Below are 18,997 nucleotides of genomic sequence, written 5' to 3' on the forward strand. Positions count from 1 at the left end.
ACACGATTAAATTAGGTGAATTTCAAACTGACGCTGCCCGCTGGTTCCCCCCCACGCGGTGCCCAGGCTGGGGAAGGGGTGTGGGTTTTACCACAGCGGCACCTCCCGAATCCCAGTGCCACTGTCACCGGCGGGGGACACACGGCAGGGACCTGCCCTTTGTCCGGATCGCACCCCCCTTCGCCCCCCGTCCCGCGGCTGCTGCCTCAGTTTCCCTCCCGCGGGACGGGCTGAGGGAGGCGGCCGGGGCGCGTTCCGCCCGCGGTGTCAGCACGGCGGGCGGGGGGGATCCGCACCCCCACCCCGACCCCGCTCCCCATCCCCGTCCCCTCACATCGCCCCCCCCGCCGCGCCGCCCCCTCGCCCCCCGCGCCCCCCCCACCCGGGCCCGGCCAATCGCGGCGCCGCGCACGTGACGAGCGCTCCCCGCGATGACCTCATCCCTCGGTTGTGGGATGACGTCAAATTCAAGATGGATGGAATCACGGCGGCGGCGGCGGCAGCGCGGGCCGAGCCCTGAGAGGAGGCGCCCCGGAGGGGGGCGAGCGGGGAGGGGAGGCGGACAGGGTGAGTAGCGGCCCCGCGTGTCGCGCCCGTCCCGGGGGGCTGCCCGCGCGGCGCGGGTCTCCCCGGCTCACAAATCCGTCTTTTCCTGACGTAACTCTGAGGTGGTTTTTTTTTTTTTTTTCTAACCTCCTTCCCCCCCCCCCCTTCCTCCTCCTCCGCCGAGCGGGGATGCGGCTCCCGCGCGCATGCGCCGGTTACGAAACTCTTCCCCCCTCCTTCGCCCGGGGCTCGGCGCAGGCGCTCGGAGCGGGCGGGCGGTGCCCCCGCGGCCGCCGCCACATCGCCCGCCCCGCCTGGGGCGGAGGGCGCATGAGCCGGGGGGGAGGGAGGGAGAGAGGGAGGGGAGGAGAAAGGGTAGGGGCGGATCGGGAGCGGGGAGAAGGCTGGGAAGAGACGCGCGGTCTCGGCGCTCCCTCAGCGGGGGCGCCTTGGGAGCGCGTTACCCGCCGGCACGGGCGGGAGGGCTCAGCCGCCTGAGGGGAGTGTCGGGCGGTGGTGTGAGGGATATCGGGGACCTGTGGTGTGTGTGAGGAACAGCAGGGACCGGTGGTTGTGAGAGGCACCAGGTGATGTGAGGGGCACCAGGGGCCGGCGATGTGTGGGGTCGGTGGTGTCTGTCAGGGACACCAGGGACCCGTGGTGCTGTCAGGGACACCAGGGGCCGGCGGTGTGTGGAGTCGGTGGCGGTTGTGAGGGACACCAGGGAGCGGCGGTGTGAGGGATATCAGGGACTGTGGTGTGTGACGGACACCAGGGAGCGGCGGTGTGAGGGATATCAGGGACCTGTGGTGTGTGTGAGGCACACCAGGTGGTGTGAGGGACAGCAGGGTCCGCCGATGGACACCAGGGAGCGGTGGCGCGAAGAAGCGGCCGCCTGAGGGGTGCAAGTGATCGCCTGCCCGAGGAGTGTGAGGGCTTGTCAGGGACTGAAGGTCCCGCTGCTTACCCCTCCGACCCGGCTCCGATCCGAACTCTGAAACATGGGGAGAGTCTGTGCCTCGGTGACATGGATGCTCCCCGATGTATCTGGAAGGGAGAGCTCATTTCATCCTCCCCCAGCGAGGTGCCTGCGGTGTGTATGTACAGGCGGGTACTAAAGCTCGTTAATAGGTGTGTCTGCAGGGAGGGGGCAGAGGATGGACCAGGCTCTGCTCGGGGGTGCCCAGCAATGGGACAAGAGGCAACGGGCAGGAACTGATGCACAAAATTTCCACCTAAACGTGAGGAAGAACTTCACTAGAACAGAGACCAGAGAAGCTGTGGAATCCCCCTCAGTGGAGATATTCCAGAACTGTCTGGACACAGTCCTGTGCTGGGTGTTCTGGGATGACCCTGCTTCAGCAGGGAAGTTGGACCAGATTACCCTCTGCGGTCCCTTCCAACCTGACCCATCCTGTGATTTTGTAGACAAAGCTTTGCTAGTCTGAGCACTGTTGGGCTGGTTTACTCATCAGGATGAAGTACATTTCATAGCCAGGTGGAGGAACGCTCAGTGCTGTGCTGTGCCTTTGCAGAAAGCCGTGGAAGATGTTTTATGTGGTCACAGCTGTCAGAGAGAACTTTACTGTAATCCTTCCTAAAGTCCATGCTGACATTATATGCAGATTGGATGCAGCTCATGCAAAGGAACGGCACAAGAACGTAATTTAAAGGAGTTATTAGGAGACAGGAAATATTGTGGAATGTCATTATGTGCTGAGTAAGCTCATCTTAATAATTAAATAGCACTTGCTTTAATAGCTTGAGTTTTTTTGCACTTGGACTCACAGTGGAAATATGGGTGGGCTGTACATGTAAGAAGAGACTGTGATGAATTACACAGTCTCATGACTTTTTGTGAATGCGCTGAAGAATTTTCGGTTAAATTGTAATTAATCTTTTTACCCTCAGATAAATTTATATTAATAAATAGATTTTTTTGAGTGTATTTCTGTACAGGAATATTCAATCAGGGTTAGTAAATACGTACTTTTGATATTAAATCACGAGTGGTAAATACGTACTACAGGTAAATCTACTACCACTTTATGTGTGTATTGCCTGAACACAGACAGCTGTTGTGTTCTCTTGTGACTTTGCTCGCACTGACTCCTCTGACTAAAATTTTCCACCAGCAGTATGCTGATCTTCTTGAGGGGAAGTTTTGAGCGAATTCAAGCAACAGTTTTTATAAACCTTGTTTGCAAAAAAAACCCCCAAATTATGTGGCCGTCCTTTGGGTGAAAGGGGATCTGACATCCCTTTCTCTCAGAATTGTGTTTCACCCGCGGGCTCTACACTTGTAAATCTCATAAGAACACTTTGTTCACCCATGGAAAGTCCACCCACCCTGACTGGATTGTGAACGTTTAAAGAACTGTCATTTACATGTTCTCAGTAGGGACTTGCAGGGAGATGTCACAAATTGCAAACCTCTGAAGTTTTCAGCTGCAACAGTGTGTGCCAGGCCAGGATTTCTCAGGGATTTCTCCAGCTGGGAGCTCCCCTGACTCTGCTGGAGCCAAGATAACCCCTGGGGATTGGAGTTGAAAATGAGTGTCTTGTGCCCTCAGTGCTGCTCTTGACTGATTTCAGCATTTCCCTGTGATCCAGAACAGGATTAAAGTCATAGTGAGTTGGGTGGGGTTTTTTAGTGCTTAAAGTAACTTTTCCTCTAGCACATATTATCCCTCTTATTTAATATAAAAAGAGGCAGTAGCTTTTAAGAAGTTCTTGAAGTCCTCTTTGTGCTGTACATTTAGCGATGAATGTGAACATTTGTGCCTCCTGTTCCTGCTGTGTAGGTTCCAAGTGCCAGGGTGATGCTGTGCCAGCTGACTCGGATTCAACATCTCACACTGAGAACCCTCTGCATCACCAGAAGCTGGGTATTACTAAGAAATTAGGTTTTATGAGCTCGTGGGGAGTTTTGTGTGTGTGTGATGCTAGAGAATACTTGTACAGAGAATTAAATAGTTGGTGCTGACCACGCTTTCCTTAGAATTAGTAATGGGCAGGCCAACCTTTGAGTTTGACAGGACAACTTCACATAAAGCCTTGAGCTTTCTTACTCTACTGAAGTTGTTTTGGTTGGAACTGCAGGAGCTGTGAGGCAGTTACTGTTAAAAAAAAAAAGCAGTTTCCCAGTATAGCTTTCAGGGTTTTGAAGTTTATTTTATCTGCCCAACAGTGATAATAAACAAATGTAGACTCTCACCCGGGAGAGGAAGGAGGAGCTGAGGGGAGGAAGTTGGGCTGTAACCGGCACATGGTTTGTCCTGCGCTGGGAGGGGCCACGCTCTGAGTCACATGCTGCAGTTGCAACTGTTTCAGCTCTCGTTAAACTTCTGAGCTCTTTTGTAATGGGGTCTATTGCATTTAATCAACTGAGATCCCCAGAAGGGAAGAAAAGTCTTCAGAAGCAGCAAAATCCTTCGTTGCAAGTGGAAACACTGCTTTAAAAACGATGTTCTGTGCAGAGGGGGTTTCATTCCCAAAATAGTTATAATTTAGTATTAGCGTTTGTACTGTAATATTTCCTTTTTATTTCCCTTAATGATAATATTAAAGACAGCAGTTCTCTTATGTTTTCTTTCATTCAGCAGTGAAATAAATTAAAAAAATCACCTGTTGTCTTTGCTTATTGGCTGCTTTATGTATTATGTTGTTCTGGAACAGTTCAGGCATATTTTATGGACAAGAAAAGAATGTGTTGAGCAACTCCTTGACCTCCCTAAGCTCATTCTACCAACAACACCACCACCATTTTGCAGCCCACCAAAAACCAGGAAAGTTTCAAAATCACCTAGTCCTGATTGTTGAGGGAGTTTTTCTCTCTTGTATTTAGTGAAACACCACATCTTGTGCAAATTCTTTCCATACAGTCCGTGATGAAAAGGCCTGAGCAATCTTTAAGTTGCAGTTCATTCTCAGCAATGCTGACCTTGTAAATCTCACGTAGAACTCAGGTAAAATTGCTGCTGTCTTTCCCCTTTTCTAGTTTCCTGTACTGTCTTCCCAGTCTCTTGCCTATAATTGGTGATGGTGGAATGACATTTTCTTTGGATCCCTTCAGTGGGAGGAAGATACCTGCATTCCCTGAACCATAACTTTCTCACTTGGCAATTTTTTAGGCTCAGTTTTTGTATTAGTTGTGCATTGTTCAGATTAAGTGTATGACCTCTCCCCCTTCAAATCTTGGTTTTTTTTAAAGAAACCTTTGTGTAAACACAATTCTGTTGATAGAAAAGTACCTTATATGGGTATAATTGGCTTCTCTTCCTATCTAAAATATGCCTGTAAAAAGCCACATTATAGTTATAGAAATATGCCCCCAATTAGGGGGTTGTCATTTTGACTATACAAAATAATTAAAAAATTAAAAAATATTAAAAGCAGTCTGTAGACAAGATTTGTTCTGAATTAGGCCAGTTAAACAAAGAAAAAGTGTAAAGGAATAGTAAAGGAATGACTGTTATGAATATTATTCCATTTGATATCTCAGCATTACCAGCAAAATAATAAAGTCTACCTGTAGAAAGAGTACAAGTGTACATGTTTGAGGTACATCTCCCCTTCTTCAAATTCTTGATTTCATGCATCTCTTACCAAAAAAATCATATGAAATATTTCTGGGGATGATGTTTCTGTAGGTTTTTTAATTATACAGCCATCGAGCCTTTTGGTCTTGTCCTGCCAGAAAGGTTAACATCACAAAGCTCAAGGGAATGGAAGTGGAAGAACTACTTAGTGAAAAGTATTTTTAAACTTTTAAACTTTTTGATAGTTTGATTTCGTTCACAGCAGTTTGGAGGGTGAGTTACACGCCTTTCAGTTGAGACATTGAGGCCAGGACAAGTATTTTGTCAAATTGTGATTTAATCTTCATTAAGTGTTTTGGGAGGAACCAGGAGAGCTCACAGCCAGCGCGTATTCCTGCCCTCTTGCTTGCATCCCTTGGCTGTGCAATCCCGTGGTTTACTGCTCTGACACGAGCCAGTCCTTCCTTAGGGGTGGAGGAGACACCAACTGCTCCTTGCAGGAGCAATCCCTGGTTAGACTGGACTGAGAGTGAGATGAAAGTGCCCCCTTAGTGCTGCAGGTTTGTAGACAAGAATGAGAAGGACAAGAGGAGCGTTGTGATGTTACTCTGACATGCTGCACTTTGCTGCAAGTCAGGAGGAGCTGTTTTAAGTGTCAGATGGGGAAAGGAAGGGTGTGATCTGAATATGAAAAGTAGCCTCTAATTTCTAAGAGAATTTTTAGGCCGTGTCGGAGTAACTGCTCGTTGTTTGTCCATTGTGTAGGGCAAGATAGAGAGACTGCACAATATTCAAACTGAGAGTAGTTTTAAATTAGATATTAGAAAAGTATTCTTTACTGTGAGGTTAGTGAGACCTTGGCACAGGTTGCCCAGAGAAGTTGTGGATGCCCCATCCCTGGAAGTTGGACAGGGCTTGGAGCAATGTGGGTTAGTGGAAGATGTCCCTGTCCATGGCAGGAGTGGGACTGGATGATCTTTAAGGTCCCTTCCAACCCAAAACATTCTGTGATTCTCTGATTATAGAATTCTTTTCCTCTCCCTATATTTCTGCTTCTGTATGTGTGGAGGATAAATAGTTGGAAATTAGTCCACCAATTTCACACACTAGCAAACATGTTCTTTATCTCATTTTATGCCTCTCTTCACTGTAGTGAGTCTCTCCTTGCTGCTGACTTATTGTGCATGAAAAAGCATTTGTCTTCTCGGAGAGAGTTCACAGTATTGTCAGCAGCAGGAAACAGCAATAGCAGTGAAATCACATTTCAGTAAACCCAGGGAGAGAGAAATCCTCAAACTTGCAGGAAGAGGTTACTTAAATGTATAGTTAGAAAAAGATTGTAGAAGTCCAAACAATCTTCCTGCGCAGGTTTGGAGCTTTTACATACAGCTTTTGGGGGCGTGTAGGGGAGTGTGTAAATATATATGTACTATGGGAGAGTGTGTTGCAAAGGCTGTTGATGGGAGAAGAGACGTTTTATAAACCGTTGTCAAGCTCCAGTAAAAAAACCCTGCATAGAAACCTTGAGTAGAAGCTTAAGCGGTGTGTGTTTGTTTTGCATCTGGACTTGTGATGAGTAATCAGATGTTTTTCCTTCCTTGTGTCTGAAACAGCACCTGAATTACCAGAGCCATCAGATCCTCTGCAAAGCACTCCCAACGGAGTGCAACATTCCCGCATTTACCTGGGGATGCCCCGGGAACTCACTGAGTCTTGTAATCCATGTTTCTTTGCTTTCTTAGTGGGTTTGCCCCTGCCACGCTTCCTGTGTGTTTTCCCTGAAGAAACCCCTGTTCAGTCTCCCTTGGTTCCTGTCTCCTCTGCGTGTTTCCTCCTCCGTCCTTATATTCCCTGCGTCCAGCCGCAGTTTCTCACAGCCCTGGCGCCTCCTTGCTGCAAAATCGCATCTCATTAAGGGCTTCAGAACATCGTCTTTCCCAGTTCCACCCCCAAGACGCTGTTAATGGAGCTTTAGCTGACAGCTGTGTCCTTGTAATGGGTGTCAGGAGGCAACATCAACATCTTCTCTTAGTTGCTCGTGTGTATTTGTTGCTCGTGTGTAGCTGTTACACTGAGATCAGTCACGCAAATATCTTGCCTGTAAAGTTTCAGTGTTGGTGGCTCCGTTGTTTCTAAAGGTGAAATTTCAGGTGGGTGAAGCTGGTGGAACAACTTCCTGACAAAGAATGAGCAGTTTCGTGGCTTCTCTTGCTGCAACTCTGATGCTCATCTGACCTCTCAGTGAGATATCAAGCTCCTGTCCTAGAAAATAGCCAACAGGTATAAAAAGCTGGATTGATTTTGTTTGTTGCTTTGTTTCCTGCTTCGATTTCAGGGAGCTGAATCAACTCACTGGGAGGTGAGATGAGCAGCTGAGCTGGTGAAAGGAAGAGAAGGGTACCACAGAGCTGGGAGGAGGAGGTGTGACAGTAAGGGACAGAGGAAAGGAAGGGGAACTACCACCTCAAAGACAGGTGGATGTTGAAGACCAAGAAACTGTTGGGCCAAAGATTGAGCCTTTCCGCTCTTTCCTTGAGTAGAGCTTTCCTGAGTAGAGATTTCCTTTTTTATTTTGTTTTCCTGGAAGTAATTTTGAAATAGTAGAGGTGTCTTTTTCTATCCTTGTTCAAAATATAAAATAAAAGCAATCTTGTACCAAATATGGTACTTAGGTTTCTGAAATTTAGTTTGCTGAGATCAGTAGAGGGCTGTTGATGGAGGGAATTAGGGGACTGGAGCCTCTCTGACCAGGAAAGGCTGAGGGAGCTGGGGCTGTTCAGCCTCCAGAGCAGAGGCTGAGAGGGGACCTCCCCCAGGTCTGTAGGGTCTGCAGGGAGGGGGCAGAGGATGGACCAGGCTCTGCTCGGGGGGCCCAGCAATGGCACAAGAGGAACGGGCAGGAACTGATGCCCAGGAAGTTCCACCTGGACATGAGGAAGAACTTCTTTGCTGTGCAGTGACCGAGCACTGAACAGATTGTCCAGAGAGGGTGGGAGATATTCCAGACCCATCTGGGCACAATCCTGTGCCATGTGCTCTGGGATGACCCTGCTGGAGCAGGGAGGTTGGACCAGATGACCCACTGTGGTCCCTTCCAACCTGACCCATTCTGTGATTCTGTGAAGACTTAACACCAAAATCTCTTCTTGGCCTCCTGAAGGAAGGCTGCAGGTGCTCCTGCTGCACTTGCTCTTCCTGTAGTTTTACTGTCACTGTTCCTCCTGAGGACCAGCAGCTGCTGTGCCATGTGGCACACAGACACAGGGAGATTTCCTGATATGCTCCTACTGTTTCCTTGATGTCACCCAAACGTCATGGAAGAAAATAAAAAGAGCTTTGTTTCCAGTCAGTAGTGAAGGTGGCTGGAAAACATGGTTGGAGAGAATAGAAGCAGATTATTTGGAGGAAAGAGCTTAGGTAGCTAATGGCAAAGTAATCTTTAGCTGAGAAGTAAGAGTCCTCAAACACCTGGAACCAGATCTAGTGTTACAGGAGACTCCAGAGGTCTGGATCTACACACTGCCAGACACAGCTTTTGTGTGGGGCTAATCAGACAAACACTGGCTTTGGGGACACTGTTGGGAGAAGTTCTTGTCTTCCTGTGGCTGCTCCAATTGTTGCCTCTTCAGTTATGCAAATGCAGTCGTTGTGGTTTAATATCAAAATTGACCAGCATTTGAAAATTAATAATTCTGGAGTTTTATTTATTGTCTGATCTGCTGTGTCACACAGGCCTGCTGGTATTTATACTGGCACAGCTGGAGGAGGAGTGACCTGCAGTGTGCAGGTAAGATGAACAAGAGAGAGCAGGAGTAACTTGGATCAACTTTGTTACTGAAAAGTGTTCATGTAGTGACATTTTAACACATTGTACATTTACTCAGGTAATCTTTGGATTATTTTTTTTTTTTTCACATCTAAGCATTTCAGGCTTTTAGATGGTCTGTGTAAATGTCTTAAAATGGTTCTGCAAAACAGTTCTGGTTTTGCTTCTTGGTGTCATAGTTTATTTCTGCCTGTTGTGTCTAAAGGCTACTAAGCTGAAAGTCAAGCACTTGAATTAGGAAATACCAGGATTAAAGCTGCTTTTGCAGGATTAATTTGTTCCCCTGCCATTTGTGTACCTTGCAACCTTGGTTACTGTTAAAGTGACACAGTTACATTGCACCAAACTCTCCTTCACTGCACGCAAGAGACTGTGCCATGAGCATGAAAGGGAGGGATGATTGTCTCTTGTCATGTTATGTGTAGTGAATTGAAGGTGTTCTAGGAATAAAAAAGGAGGATGGGGAAAGAAGGATGGGTGACTGTTGGGCTCTGCTTTAGATGTGTAGATTTTCCACCAGTCTCTGCTGGTTACTCTGAGTTACTGTGCTAGGATGGACAAAGGGACACATAGTAATTACATGGTGTTTATTCTGCCAGTCTTACACAAAACACAGGGTTTGGGCAAAGCAGATTAAAGTGAAATATTTGAAAACATTTCAAAATATGTGACTAATACACTGTATTTTCACTCTGTCCTCGAAGGTGGGGGTTATGCAGCAACTTGTATTGGGTGTCTCTACACCACTGTTCTGGTTCAAGCTCCCTGAGCACGCTGTTGATCTGTTACCTCCATAAACCCTCTGCAAGTTGCATCCCAGATGAACCACTTGGATTTGCAAACTCACCTTCTTCCAGATGAAGCTAAAGGAAAAGATGCCTCCCTGGAACACTTTTTCCAATAACACTCCAGGTGTTAATGGGTGCTCAGACAGTGAAACTGGTTTAGGACTGCTCAGACCTGACCACTTTAAATTGCAGTGGCACCCACAAAGGAGAGGGGTACTGAACCACCATCCATCCTCATCCCCCCCAGTATTTCTAAGCAAAACACAGAAAGCAAACCAAGCCAGATTGGATTCTCAAATTAAGAGTGACTGCACTGCTTTTTTTAGATGAAGGTGTGGGGGGATTATGCATTATAACTGTAACTATCTGAGGTGAATTAAGGATAAATTAGTGTTTGTGAAATGACACTGCAAGGCACTGAAACACTCGATAAAGACTGATTTGGTGAGGAAACAGAATTCTGCTTTTCCTATTGCCATGGCACTGTGAAGTCATTTGGGAGTTTCAGATGCAGAAGTGGCAGCTCAATGCCCAGAGATGCAGCACCCTTTCTGTCATTTCTCAGTAATACCAATTTAGGCTTTGATCACTTACTTGTATCCATTTGTTGTAAGTTTTACCACTCTCATTTATTAATCACAGGGTTACAGCCTCTTAGTACTGTTTTTTTATTTTTATAAACTTTACAGTGTTGCTTGTAACCTGATGGACACTGAAACCTTTTCATTGTCTATGTATTTATATGTATAGATCATAAACTAAAGAGTAATTTCTCAAATCAGCTGTAGAAAGAAGAGAATTGCTTTTAACAGACACATCATTGACATGTTTTATACCACCATGGAGGAAGGCAGTGTAAAGAGTGTCCACAAAAACAAACAAACAAACAAACAAACAAAAACAAAAACAAAAAAACCAAACCAAACCAAAAAATAAGAATAAAAAAAAAAAAAAGGAAAATTGGATATTGCTGATTTGTCTGTGTGTGTCACTGTGCACAGATGTATAAATTCCAATTCCTGCCCCAGAAGTTCTTGATTTATACTAACTTAAAACCTGATTCTCTTTTTTTGTTAAGCTCCAATCAGGAGCAGTATATTGAGTTATTGAGACATCCTGCAGTATGGAGTAGGCTGTGTTTTGAAGCACATGGAACATGGAGATTTCTTCACTGCAGCTTAATTTTGTACTCCTAGATGCATCCCAGGCTAACTGTTCCTCAATATATGGAATGTGGGCATAAAGTGCTCTCCTGCTAATGAATAAAATGGGGACTTCAGTTCTCTGGTTGCTTTTCAGCTACAGCAAAGCAATGCAGAGATAGAGCAAAGCAATGCAGAGATAGAGCAAAGCAATGCAGGGATACCTCAGTAAAAATTGTGACATTTCCCAGATCCTGCCAGTACAGTTTTAGGTGACACATATTTGATTGTTGGAAGTATATAATTAACAGCACTTACTAAGCATAAACAAACGTGATAAATTTAGATTACAGACAATAATCCTGCTTCCTTCTCCCTTCCCAGTATTAATGCCCTTTCCATCATCCTATTAAAAGTGACAGCAAAACCCCCTTAATTTGTTTGGTCAGCAGGAGACTGTCAGGGTTGCTTAAGCTCAGAAAGGTGAGTTGGTATAACCTAAGTTTAGACATCTGATCCGAAAGTTTATCAATGCAGCTGTCAAGACAGATCTTCATAAAGCTAAAGCAGAGATAGGGAGTGAAATGACTGAGCTGTTCCTCCCTGTGTATTGCAGGAAAAGAACACAGCCCACCCATCATATTTGTGGTGTGATATTTCTGATTTAAGATCAGCCATTAACAGGGTACTGGAAAGTGGTCAGATGAGCTGATTCTTCCCGTGCCTGAGCATCTGTTGGAACTGACAGTGTTGTTTTCATTCCCATACCTTTCCTCCAAACAAAGCCGTTTCCTTAATCACTATTTGTTGGTGGTTTGGCCAGTTTACGTAGTACAGGGGGGATTAGGTGTGTTTGCTTTACCTCTTACCGTTCACACAAGGCAACCTACAACTTTTGTTGTTGTTCTTTTTCAGAGGCATCAGAATCATGGAGGGGCTCTTGCACTACATAAACCCAGCACATGCAATTTCCCTTCTGAGCACCCTGAACGAGGAGCGTCTCAAGGGACAGCTGTGTGATGTTGTGCTCATAGTGGGAGACCAGAAATTTCGAGCCCATAAGAACGTTCTGGCTGCCAGCAGTGAATACTTCCAGACTCTGTTCACAAACAAGGAGAACGAGTCTCAGTCAGTGTTTCAACTCGACTTTTGTGAGCCGGATGCTTTCGATAACGTGTTGAACTACATTTATTCTTCATCCTTGTTCATTGAGAAAGGCAGTCTCGCAGCTGTGCAAGAGCTGGGCTACAGTCTTGGGATATCCTTTCTCACAAACATCGTTTCCAAGAGTCCTCAAGCTCCTTTTCCTGCTTGCCCTGTCAAGAAAATACTGTATCAAGATGAAGATGAAAGTAGTTCCCAGAAGAGAAGTGTCATCGTCTGTCAGAACAGAATTGAAGCACAAGCGAAAAGCATAAATCAAACACAGCATGATTTAAGCCATACTCCTAAACCTCCGCCCTCTGTGGCAGTCAAAACTAGCAGCAGACCACAAATAACAAAACCAACTGAAACCCTTCACAACTTACCACTGACTGAAAGGAGGTGGCTGAAAGAAAGTCCTTTGGGCTATACGAAGGTTCATGAAACTTCTGGAACTGTGGAGGATCAGGGCAGGGGTGGTTTGGTGAAAAGGAACACGGTGCTGCCTCAGATGCCTTTAGCAGAGAAGGAAATTGCAGACGATGAGCCAGGAAGCAGTGGTCAGCTTTTGAGAGGAAAGGCTGTGGAGATGTCACTGAAGAGACCACGACCACCAGTCTTGTCTCTGCGTGGGGCATCAGAATCCACGTTTTTGTTGCGAGAGGCAGGAAAAGGAAACGGTCAAGGCGAAGACAGGAATTTGCTGTACTACTCAAAGTTAGGGCTGGTAATCCCATCTAGTGGGTCTGGCCCAGAAAACCAAAGTATTGACAGAAGTGGGCCCCTTGTAAAAAGTCTTCTGCGGAGGTCACTGTCCATGGACAGCCAGGTTCCTATTTACTCACCTTCCGTTGACCTAAAACCTGCACAGGCGTCGTCCTCCTCCTCACCGGGAACTAACGATTCCCAGAAAACATTTAACGTCGTGTCCCAGAAGTCATCCCTGAAAGAGTCATCGGAGAAGTTAGTCCTGGATGAGAAACCACAGGTAATACACCCACATCGCCTTAGGTCTTTCAGTGCCTCTCAGTCCACTGACAGGGAGGTGGCTTCCCCTCTCTCGGAGGTGCGGATAAAAACCGAACCGAGCAGTCCACTCTCAGATCCCGCTGAAATTATAAGAATTACGGTGGGTGATGGTTCAGCCTCGACAAATAAAGACTTTGCTTTTAAAACCGAGGATGATCACAAGGAACCGAGCAGAATTCCAGCAAAAAGGAGGTCTCAGGACGATAGAATGCTGCCATTCAAGAAGCTGAAGGCGGATGAGCAGGGTTCTCCTGGCTCAGAAGAGAACTTTGAGGAAGGCTCAAGCCCTCCGCACCTTGATGCTGATTTTCCTGATTCTGATGTCAGTAAAGATGAGTACAGCGAGATGGAAGAAGCAAGACCAAATAAAAAATTTAAATGCAAACACTGCCTTAAAATCTTCAGATCGACAGCAGGTCTTCATCGTCACGTTAACATGTATCATAATCCAGAGAAGCCCTACGCTTGTGACATATGCCACAAGAGATTTCACACCAACTTCAAAGTGTGGACGCACTGCCAGACCCAGCATGGAATCGTGAAGAACCCCTCACCGGCCTCCAGTTCTCACGCCCTCTTGGATGAAAAATTCCAAAGAAAACTGATCGATATAGTGAGGGAGAGGGAAATCAAAAAAGCTCTGATCGTGAAACTGAGACGTGGCAAGCAGAGCTTTCAGGGCCAGTCCGCTTCACAAGCACAGCAGGTCATCAAGAGGAATTTAAGGTCGAGAACCAAAGGAGCCTATATTTGTACCTACTGTGGGAAAGCTTATCGCTTCCTCTCGCAGTTCAAACAGCACATAAAAATGCACCCAGGGGAGAAACCCATCGGAGGGAACAAGGCTCCTAAGCAGAAGGATCACATTCACATTGAAAGCCCAGTGGAGAACAAGGAGGTTTATCAGTGCCGGCTCTGCAATGCCAAACTCTCCTCACTCATTGAACAGGGAAATCACGAGCGACTCTGTAGGAACGCCACTGTCTGTCCTTACTGCAGCCTTAGGTTTTCTTCTCCAGAGCTGAAGCACGAGCACGAAAGCAAGTGTGAGTACAAGAAGCTCACTTGCCTCGAGTGTATGCGTACCTTCAAATCATCCTTCAGCATCTGGCGCCATCAGGTTGAGGTTCACAATCAGAACACGATGGCTCCATCAGAGAACTTTTCCTTACCTCTCATGGATCACAACGGGGAAATAACCAGTTCGTCCAGGTTGCCCCCGCAGTCAGAGTCCAATAAAATGAACAACTTTGTTGCTGCGAAGGAGGATGGTGTGTTCAGTGACTCGTCAGAACAAATCAACTTTGATTCTGAAGACTCCTCATGCCTACCTGAGGACTTAAGCGTCTCCAAACAGTTTAAAATCCAGATCAAAGAAGAGCCTGCGGATGACATCGAGGACGAGGTCACCGAAACGAGCAGGGAACCTAAGGAAGTGGTCTCCAAGAAGGATGCCAACTTGTGGCCCTGTGAGAAGTGTGGGAAGATTTTCACCTTGCGCAAGCAGCTGGAGCGTCACCAGGAGCTCCTGTGCTCCGTGAAGCCCTTTATTTGCCACGTGTGTAACAAGGCCTTCCGAACGAATTTCCGGCTGTGGAGCCACTTCCAGTCTCACATGTCGCAGGCTGCAGAGGAGGCCACGAACAAGGAGCCTGAGATATGCCCACCAGCCAACTCCCCGTCCCCTCCGCCCTTACCCCCGCCTCCACCGCTCCCCAAAATCCAGCCTTTGGAGCCGGACAGCCCCACGGGCTTACCGGAGAGCTCCAGTACTACTGAGAAGTTGTTCGTGCCCCAGGAGTCAGACACGCTGTTCTACCACGCCCCGCCGCTCTCAGCAATCACTTTCAAGAGACAATACATGTGCAAACTCTGTCACAGGACTTTCAAGACGGCTTTTAGTCTCTGGAGCCACGAACAGACACACAATTAAGCTTTAACAGAAACCTTACAAAGCTGTGTTCAGGGTCTCACACGTCTGCCACACAGACTAGAAATTTTGAGAGGATCAAAACGATGATGAAAAATGTGGAATCTGTGATGCTGCTTGGGTTTGAAGGTTAGGGGAAGCTAACTTGGTTATTAGGTAGAAAGCAGAGTAATTTAAAATCCTGTGGTCTGGGATCTGATAGTAACAGTATAAATTTTATTTCATTTAACACTGAAATGCGATTGCATCTGGATTGTATGCATGGATCTTCATCCTGTGATGTTGGTGTGTGCGTGTGTATTATATATAAAGTTATATATTAAATGAAAGAGCAACAACAATTTGGATTCTAACTGTGAGCTTATAGTAGTGAAATACTGTAACCAACTTTGTTAATTTGTTTTCAAAAAGGAAACCAACACACGAGCTCCATATAAATGGTTGCCATGCACTGGCAGTTAAGGAGGAGGTGGATGGAGTGTCTTGCTGTATTGACTTAGGTCTTAGAAACCTTTAGCAATAACAAATAAACCTCAACTTTGAGTAATCCTGATGTTATTGGATACGAATGTTTGCTATTTTAAGGGAACACGGAATTGTTTTATTGTTGTATGGAACTTGTGCAAATTAAAATAGAATCTAAAGTCAGCAATATTATTACTAAGATTTTATATAAGAAGTAGCAGCAAGTCTGCTCTCAGCCATTTAATTTTAAGTTTCTAAGGAAAATCAAGAGTGGGGGTACTTTGCTTTATATAATGTCCCAAAGACTAATTTCCTATGGATACTTGGGTAGCTGAAGTCATTGTATAACAGCCATCATAATGCAAATGGTACTGTTTGTAACATGAACTGGGGTTGAATGGACGTCAGACAAGTTTCATAGCTTTGTTTCCACTATTTGTACAACTGTTTGTAATTCTGACTACAAAGGAATGTATAACTATTAAATCAACAGGAGAGAGCTCATCAAGGGACAGAAGATGAGCTGTGTTTCTAAACACAGTCATAAGCTTGGCCATGAGTACAGAGATATGTTTTAACAGAGCCTAAAAATGTAAATATTTATATAGACACCTGTATAAATGAAGAAGTATGTATTTGAAATTTGTATTAAGCGTTGCATATCCAGCTCAAAGCAGAGGAGAAAATCACACTACAATCACAGCATTTTATGAATACAATGCATAGAGTAGTTCTTTCTGCAGCTTTTCTATCATATGTGATACTGTGTTGCAATTTTCCAATTTGTCGAAAACTGTGGTAATAATGGAACCACTTCCATGCGGTTCCATTATTTTACCTCAAATCACAACTGGAGCATTTAGTGTAAGTAGGATCATACATATTTACCAGGAGCTGTAGTAAGGGTCCAAATTTTTCTGTAAGTAAAGGAAATACTTTCCCAGAAGCGTGAGGTGAACTAGCAGTGAGAAATTCTTCTGATGGAATTTAAACTCGGTGGAGTGGTGATGGATTAGAGTGAAGGTAAATGATGCAAACAGTGTTTCTGATCCTGACCAACCTTCCCCCTGCAGGGCTGGGAGAGGGGGGATGTCATTCCACGCTGCTGAGTCAGAGCCCAGTCTGTGTCTGCTGAAACCAGCACAGAGTTTGGTCACCAGTTTCAGGGGGAGCCGGAGTGAGGCTTTAGTTCTGTGTGTAACCATGTGACTGTTCTTTCAGTATCCCAAACTCAAAAGTTGGAAGAATTGCAAGCTGACACTTAAGATTTATCAAAATTAAGCACAAATGTAATTCCTAAGAATCTGAGGATGGGCATCCTTAATCAGGCACACACCAGAGTAGATTTTTCTCAGTGAAAGCCCAAGTGTGCCACCATTTTTTTCCAACATTTAAGTTTAAAAATATTAGCTCAGGACGGACCCCTGACTTTTTTTTTCCAGCTACCAAAAAATTTGCAATGTTAGTTTCAAGCCTCTTCTGCTTCATTTTTGACCAAAATCTAAAATTGTTACTGAACACTTCTGTTAGTAACATATTGTTCTTTTTTTGCCCTCTTCCAGGCAAATTGTAGCTGAATATGATTAGGCTAATTTGCTTGAATATCAGTTAAACTCTTTCAGTGGCATTGCAGTTAAAGAAGGTACTTGCTTAATAGTGACATTTCCATTACTGACTTTTTTTATTCCACCCAATAAGACTAAATTTCTTTCCCACTAGAAACAATTTCAAACTAAAATGGTTATTGCACTTAACCTGGCTTAAAAAAAAAAAATCAGAAAAACATCAAGCCCCACGAAGTATCCTTCAAATGTATTTAAGAAATCGGTGCATATAAAATACGAACGTGTTTTTGTAAAACAGTTCCTGAGTTTTCCTCAATTATTCCCCTACACAACAGTCTCAAAGCATAGATGTGAAGTTCTTTCTAAAGGAAGGTGGCAGCGAGCTCAGCTGGGTCAGAGCCATCTCACTTCCAACTGGGATTCTGCTCTGTGACAGGATGAGAAATTTTACACACTTTAAATCAAAATCTTGTGCAACATTTTTGCAGAAACCTTGACCTTTTTCCTAGTGTGCTAAAAAATCCATCAAATATTTTTGGCCTAAATAGCCTCCTAAATTTTTCTTCAGTGTTTGGGGGGTTTTTTGTTTGGTTGGTTGGGTTTTTTTTAATTTTGTTTTCAACTTTGAGCGTGTTCTGTGTGTTTGTTTTTTTTTTTTAAATTTGGTTCCTGTTGTTTAGTAAAGGAATTCAGGATCTCTAAAATTTAAATATGAGATGTTTATATAGCAGTTCTGGTTTTCTATTAGCTTTTATACAGTATCTTAAAAAGCCCTTGATAGAAGTGTTTATTTTGGAGGATACGGAATAAATATGCTTCCACTTATATAACTTTAATATATGTTTTAAAAGTTAAATTATGGAGAAAAAAAAATGTTAGTTGCTTGTTTATAAATAAAGATCTTTTGAAGAGTGTCTAGTTTGGCCACAGCCAAAATAAAAGGCAAATTTATTGATACAAAAGCCTGTCTTCAGCATATTTTGTTTAATTTTATAGCTGTGTACTAAAGTGACACAAAGTTAGAGGTCTTGTTAAATATAAAAAGTGTTTTGCTTTTTTTCTTAAAACTTGTGACAGGAATGTGCAGATGTTTTAATATATAGATTAGAATCTATAATTCTCCTCTTTTTTTTGCTATTTTTATAATCTGTCAGATAAATCTCAGTGAACTATCCTGCTTCAGTGGAAGTAGAGGGGAAACTTGTGTTGCATTTTAAGAGGAGCAGGGTTGAGCCATGAAATGTATTTTGGTTTGGGACTTTTTTTTCCTTTCAGGCACCGTGTTGGCAAAGCCTCTGAGCCTATGCTTAAGTCCATTAAGATCAGTCTTAATTTATTTTTTTTAAAGTCCTTAAGTTCTTTGCTGAATTGGGACCATGATCAGCCTTGAAAATGAGCAATGGCAGCAAAATACATACAGATTTTGTTTTTTAAAGTCCTGGAACTGAAAGTTAAAATAAATTTTCCTCTCCTTAAAACCTGCATATAGAATTGGATGCAGCTTTACAAAAACAAAGAATGTGAACCAGGGGGGTTTTTTTGGTAAGGGAGAGAGAAACACCCCATGACAGGTAATTAAGGAGGCAGTTGGTGAAGTGGGCGACTGCAGAGTTTGTCTGGGGTGTTTCAGAACTGAGATATTTCCTTATCTCTGACCCCAAACAGCTCTAAGAGGCTTTTCCTGCATTTCCTGTTTAGGCAGGAACATCCAGGAGGTTTTTTTGCCTGATATTGTTTGTTTTCCCCCCAAGCAGGACACGCAGGTTTGCTCTGAAGCTCTACACGGACTCTTGTTTCTGTTCCAAGCTCCCAGTGTTAAAACTGGTTCCTCCCATGGGATAAGGACAGACTATGCCTAATTTCTTGGCTCTTCACAGTGAGGGTGCAAATATCTGGCATGAGCCTGTAATCTGGCATGTGCCTATACTGTTCAATGAAATTGTTTACATTTTCTTACCAGAACATTTAATTAAAAATCAAAATGAGCTTAGGGGTTTGGGGTTTGTTGGGGATTTATTTTTG

General features: G+C 44.6%; 1 protein-coding gene across 2 annotated transcripts; it reads left to right on the plus strand.

Annotated features, from left to right (window-relative positions):
- The first annotated feature begins 454 nt into the window (after nucleotides 1-454).
- Nucleotides 455-17,937, plus strand: ZBTB21 (zinc finger and BTB domain containing 21). Of its 2 annotated transcripts, XM_064647021.1 has the most exons (3): nucleotides 536-567; nucleotides 8,820-8,874; nucleotides 11,759-17,937. In XM_064647021.1, exon 3 carries the CDS (start codon nucleotides 11,772-11,774, stop codon nucleotides 14,946-14,948), a length of 3,177 nt encoding a protein of 1,058 aa, XP_064503091.1. In that variant the 5' UTR covers nucleotides 536-567; nucleotides 8,820-8,874; nucleotides 11,759-11,771; the 3' UTR covers nucleotides 14,949-17,937. The 2 variants fall into 2 exon arrangements, with proteins under 2 accessions (XP_064503090.1, XP_064503091.1); XM_064647020.1 differs by lacking the exon at nucleotides 8,820-8,874 and having other exon boundaries at nucleotides 455-567.
- Nucleotides 17,938-18,997: the final 1,060 nt, after the last annotated feature.

Source organism: Pseudopipra pipra, chromosome 2 (genome assembly GCF_036250125.1).
Source record: "Pseudopipra pipra isolate bDixPip1 chromosome 2, bDixPip1.hap1, whole genome shotgun sequence".
Lineage (NCBI taxonomy): Eukaryota > Metazoa > Chordata > Aves > Passeriformes > Pipridae > Pseudopipra > Pseudopipra pipra.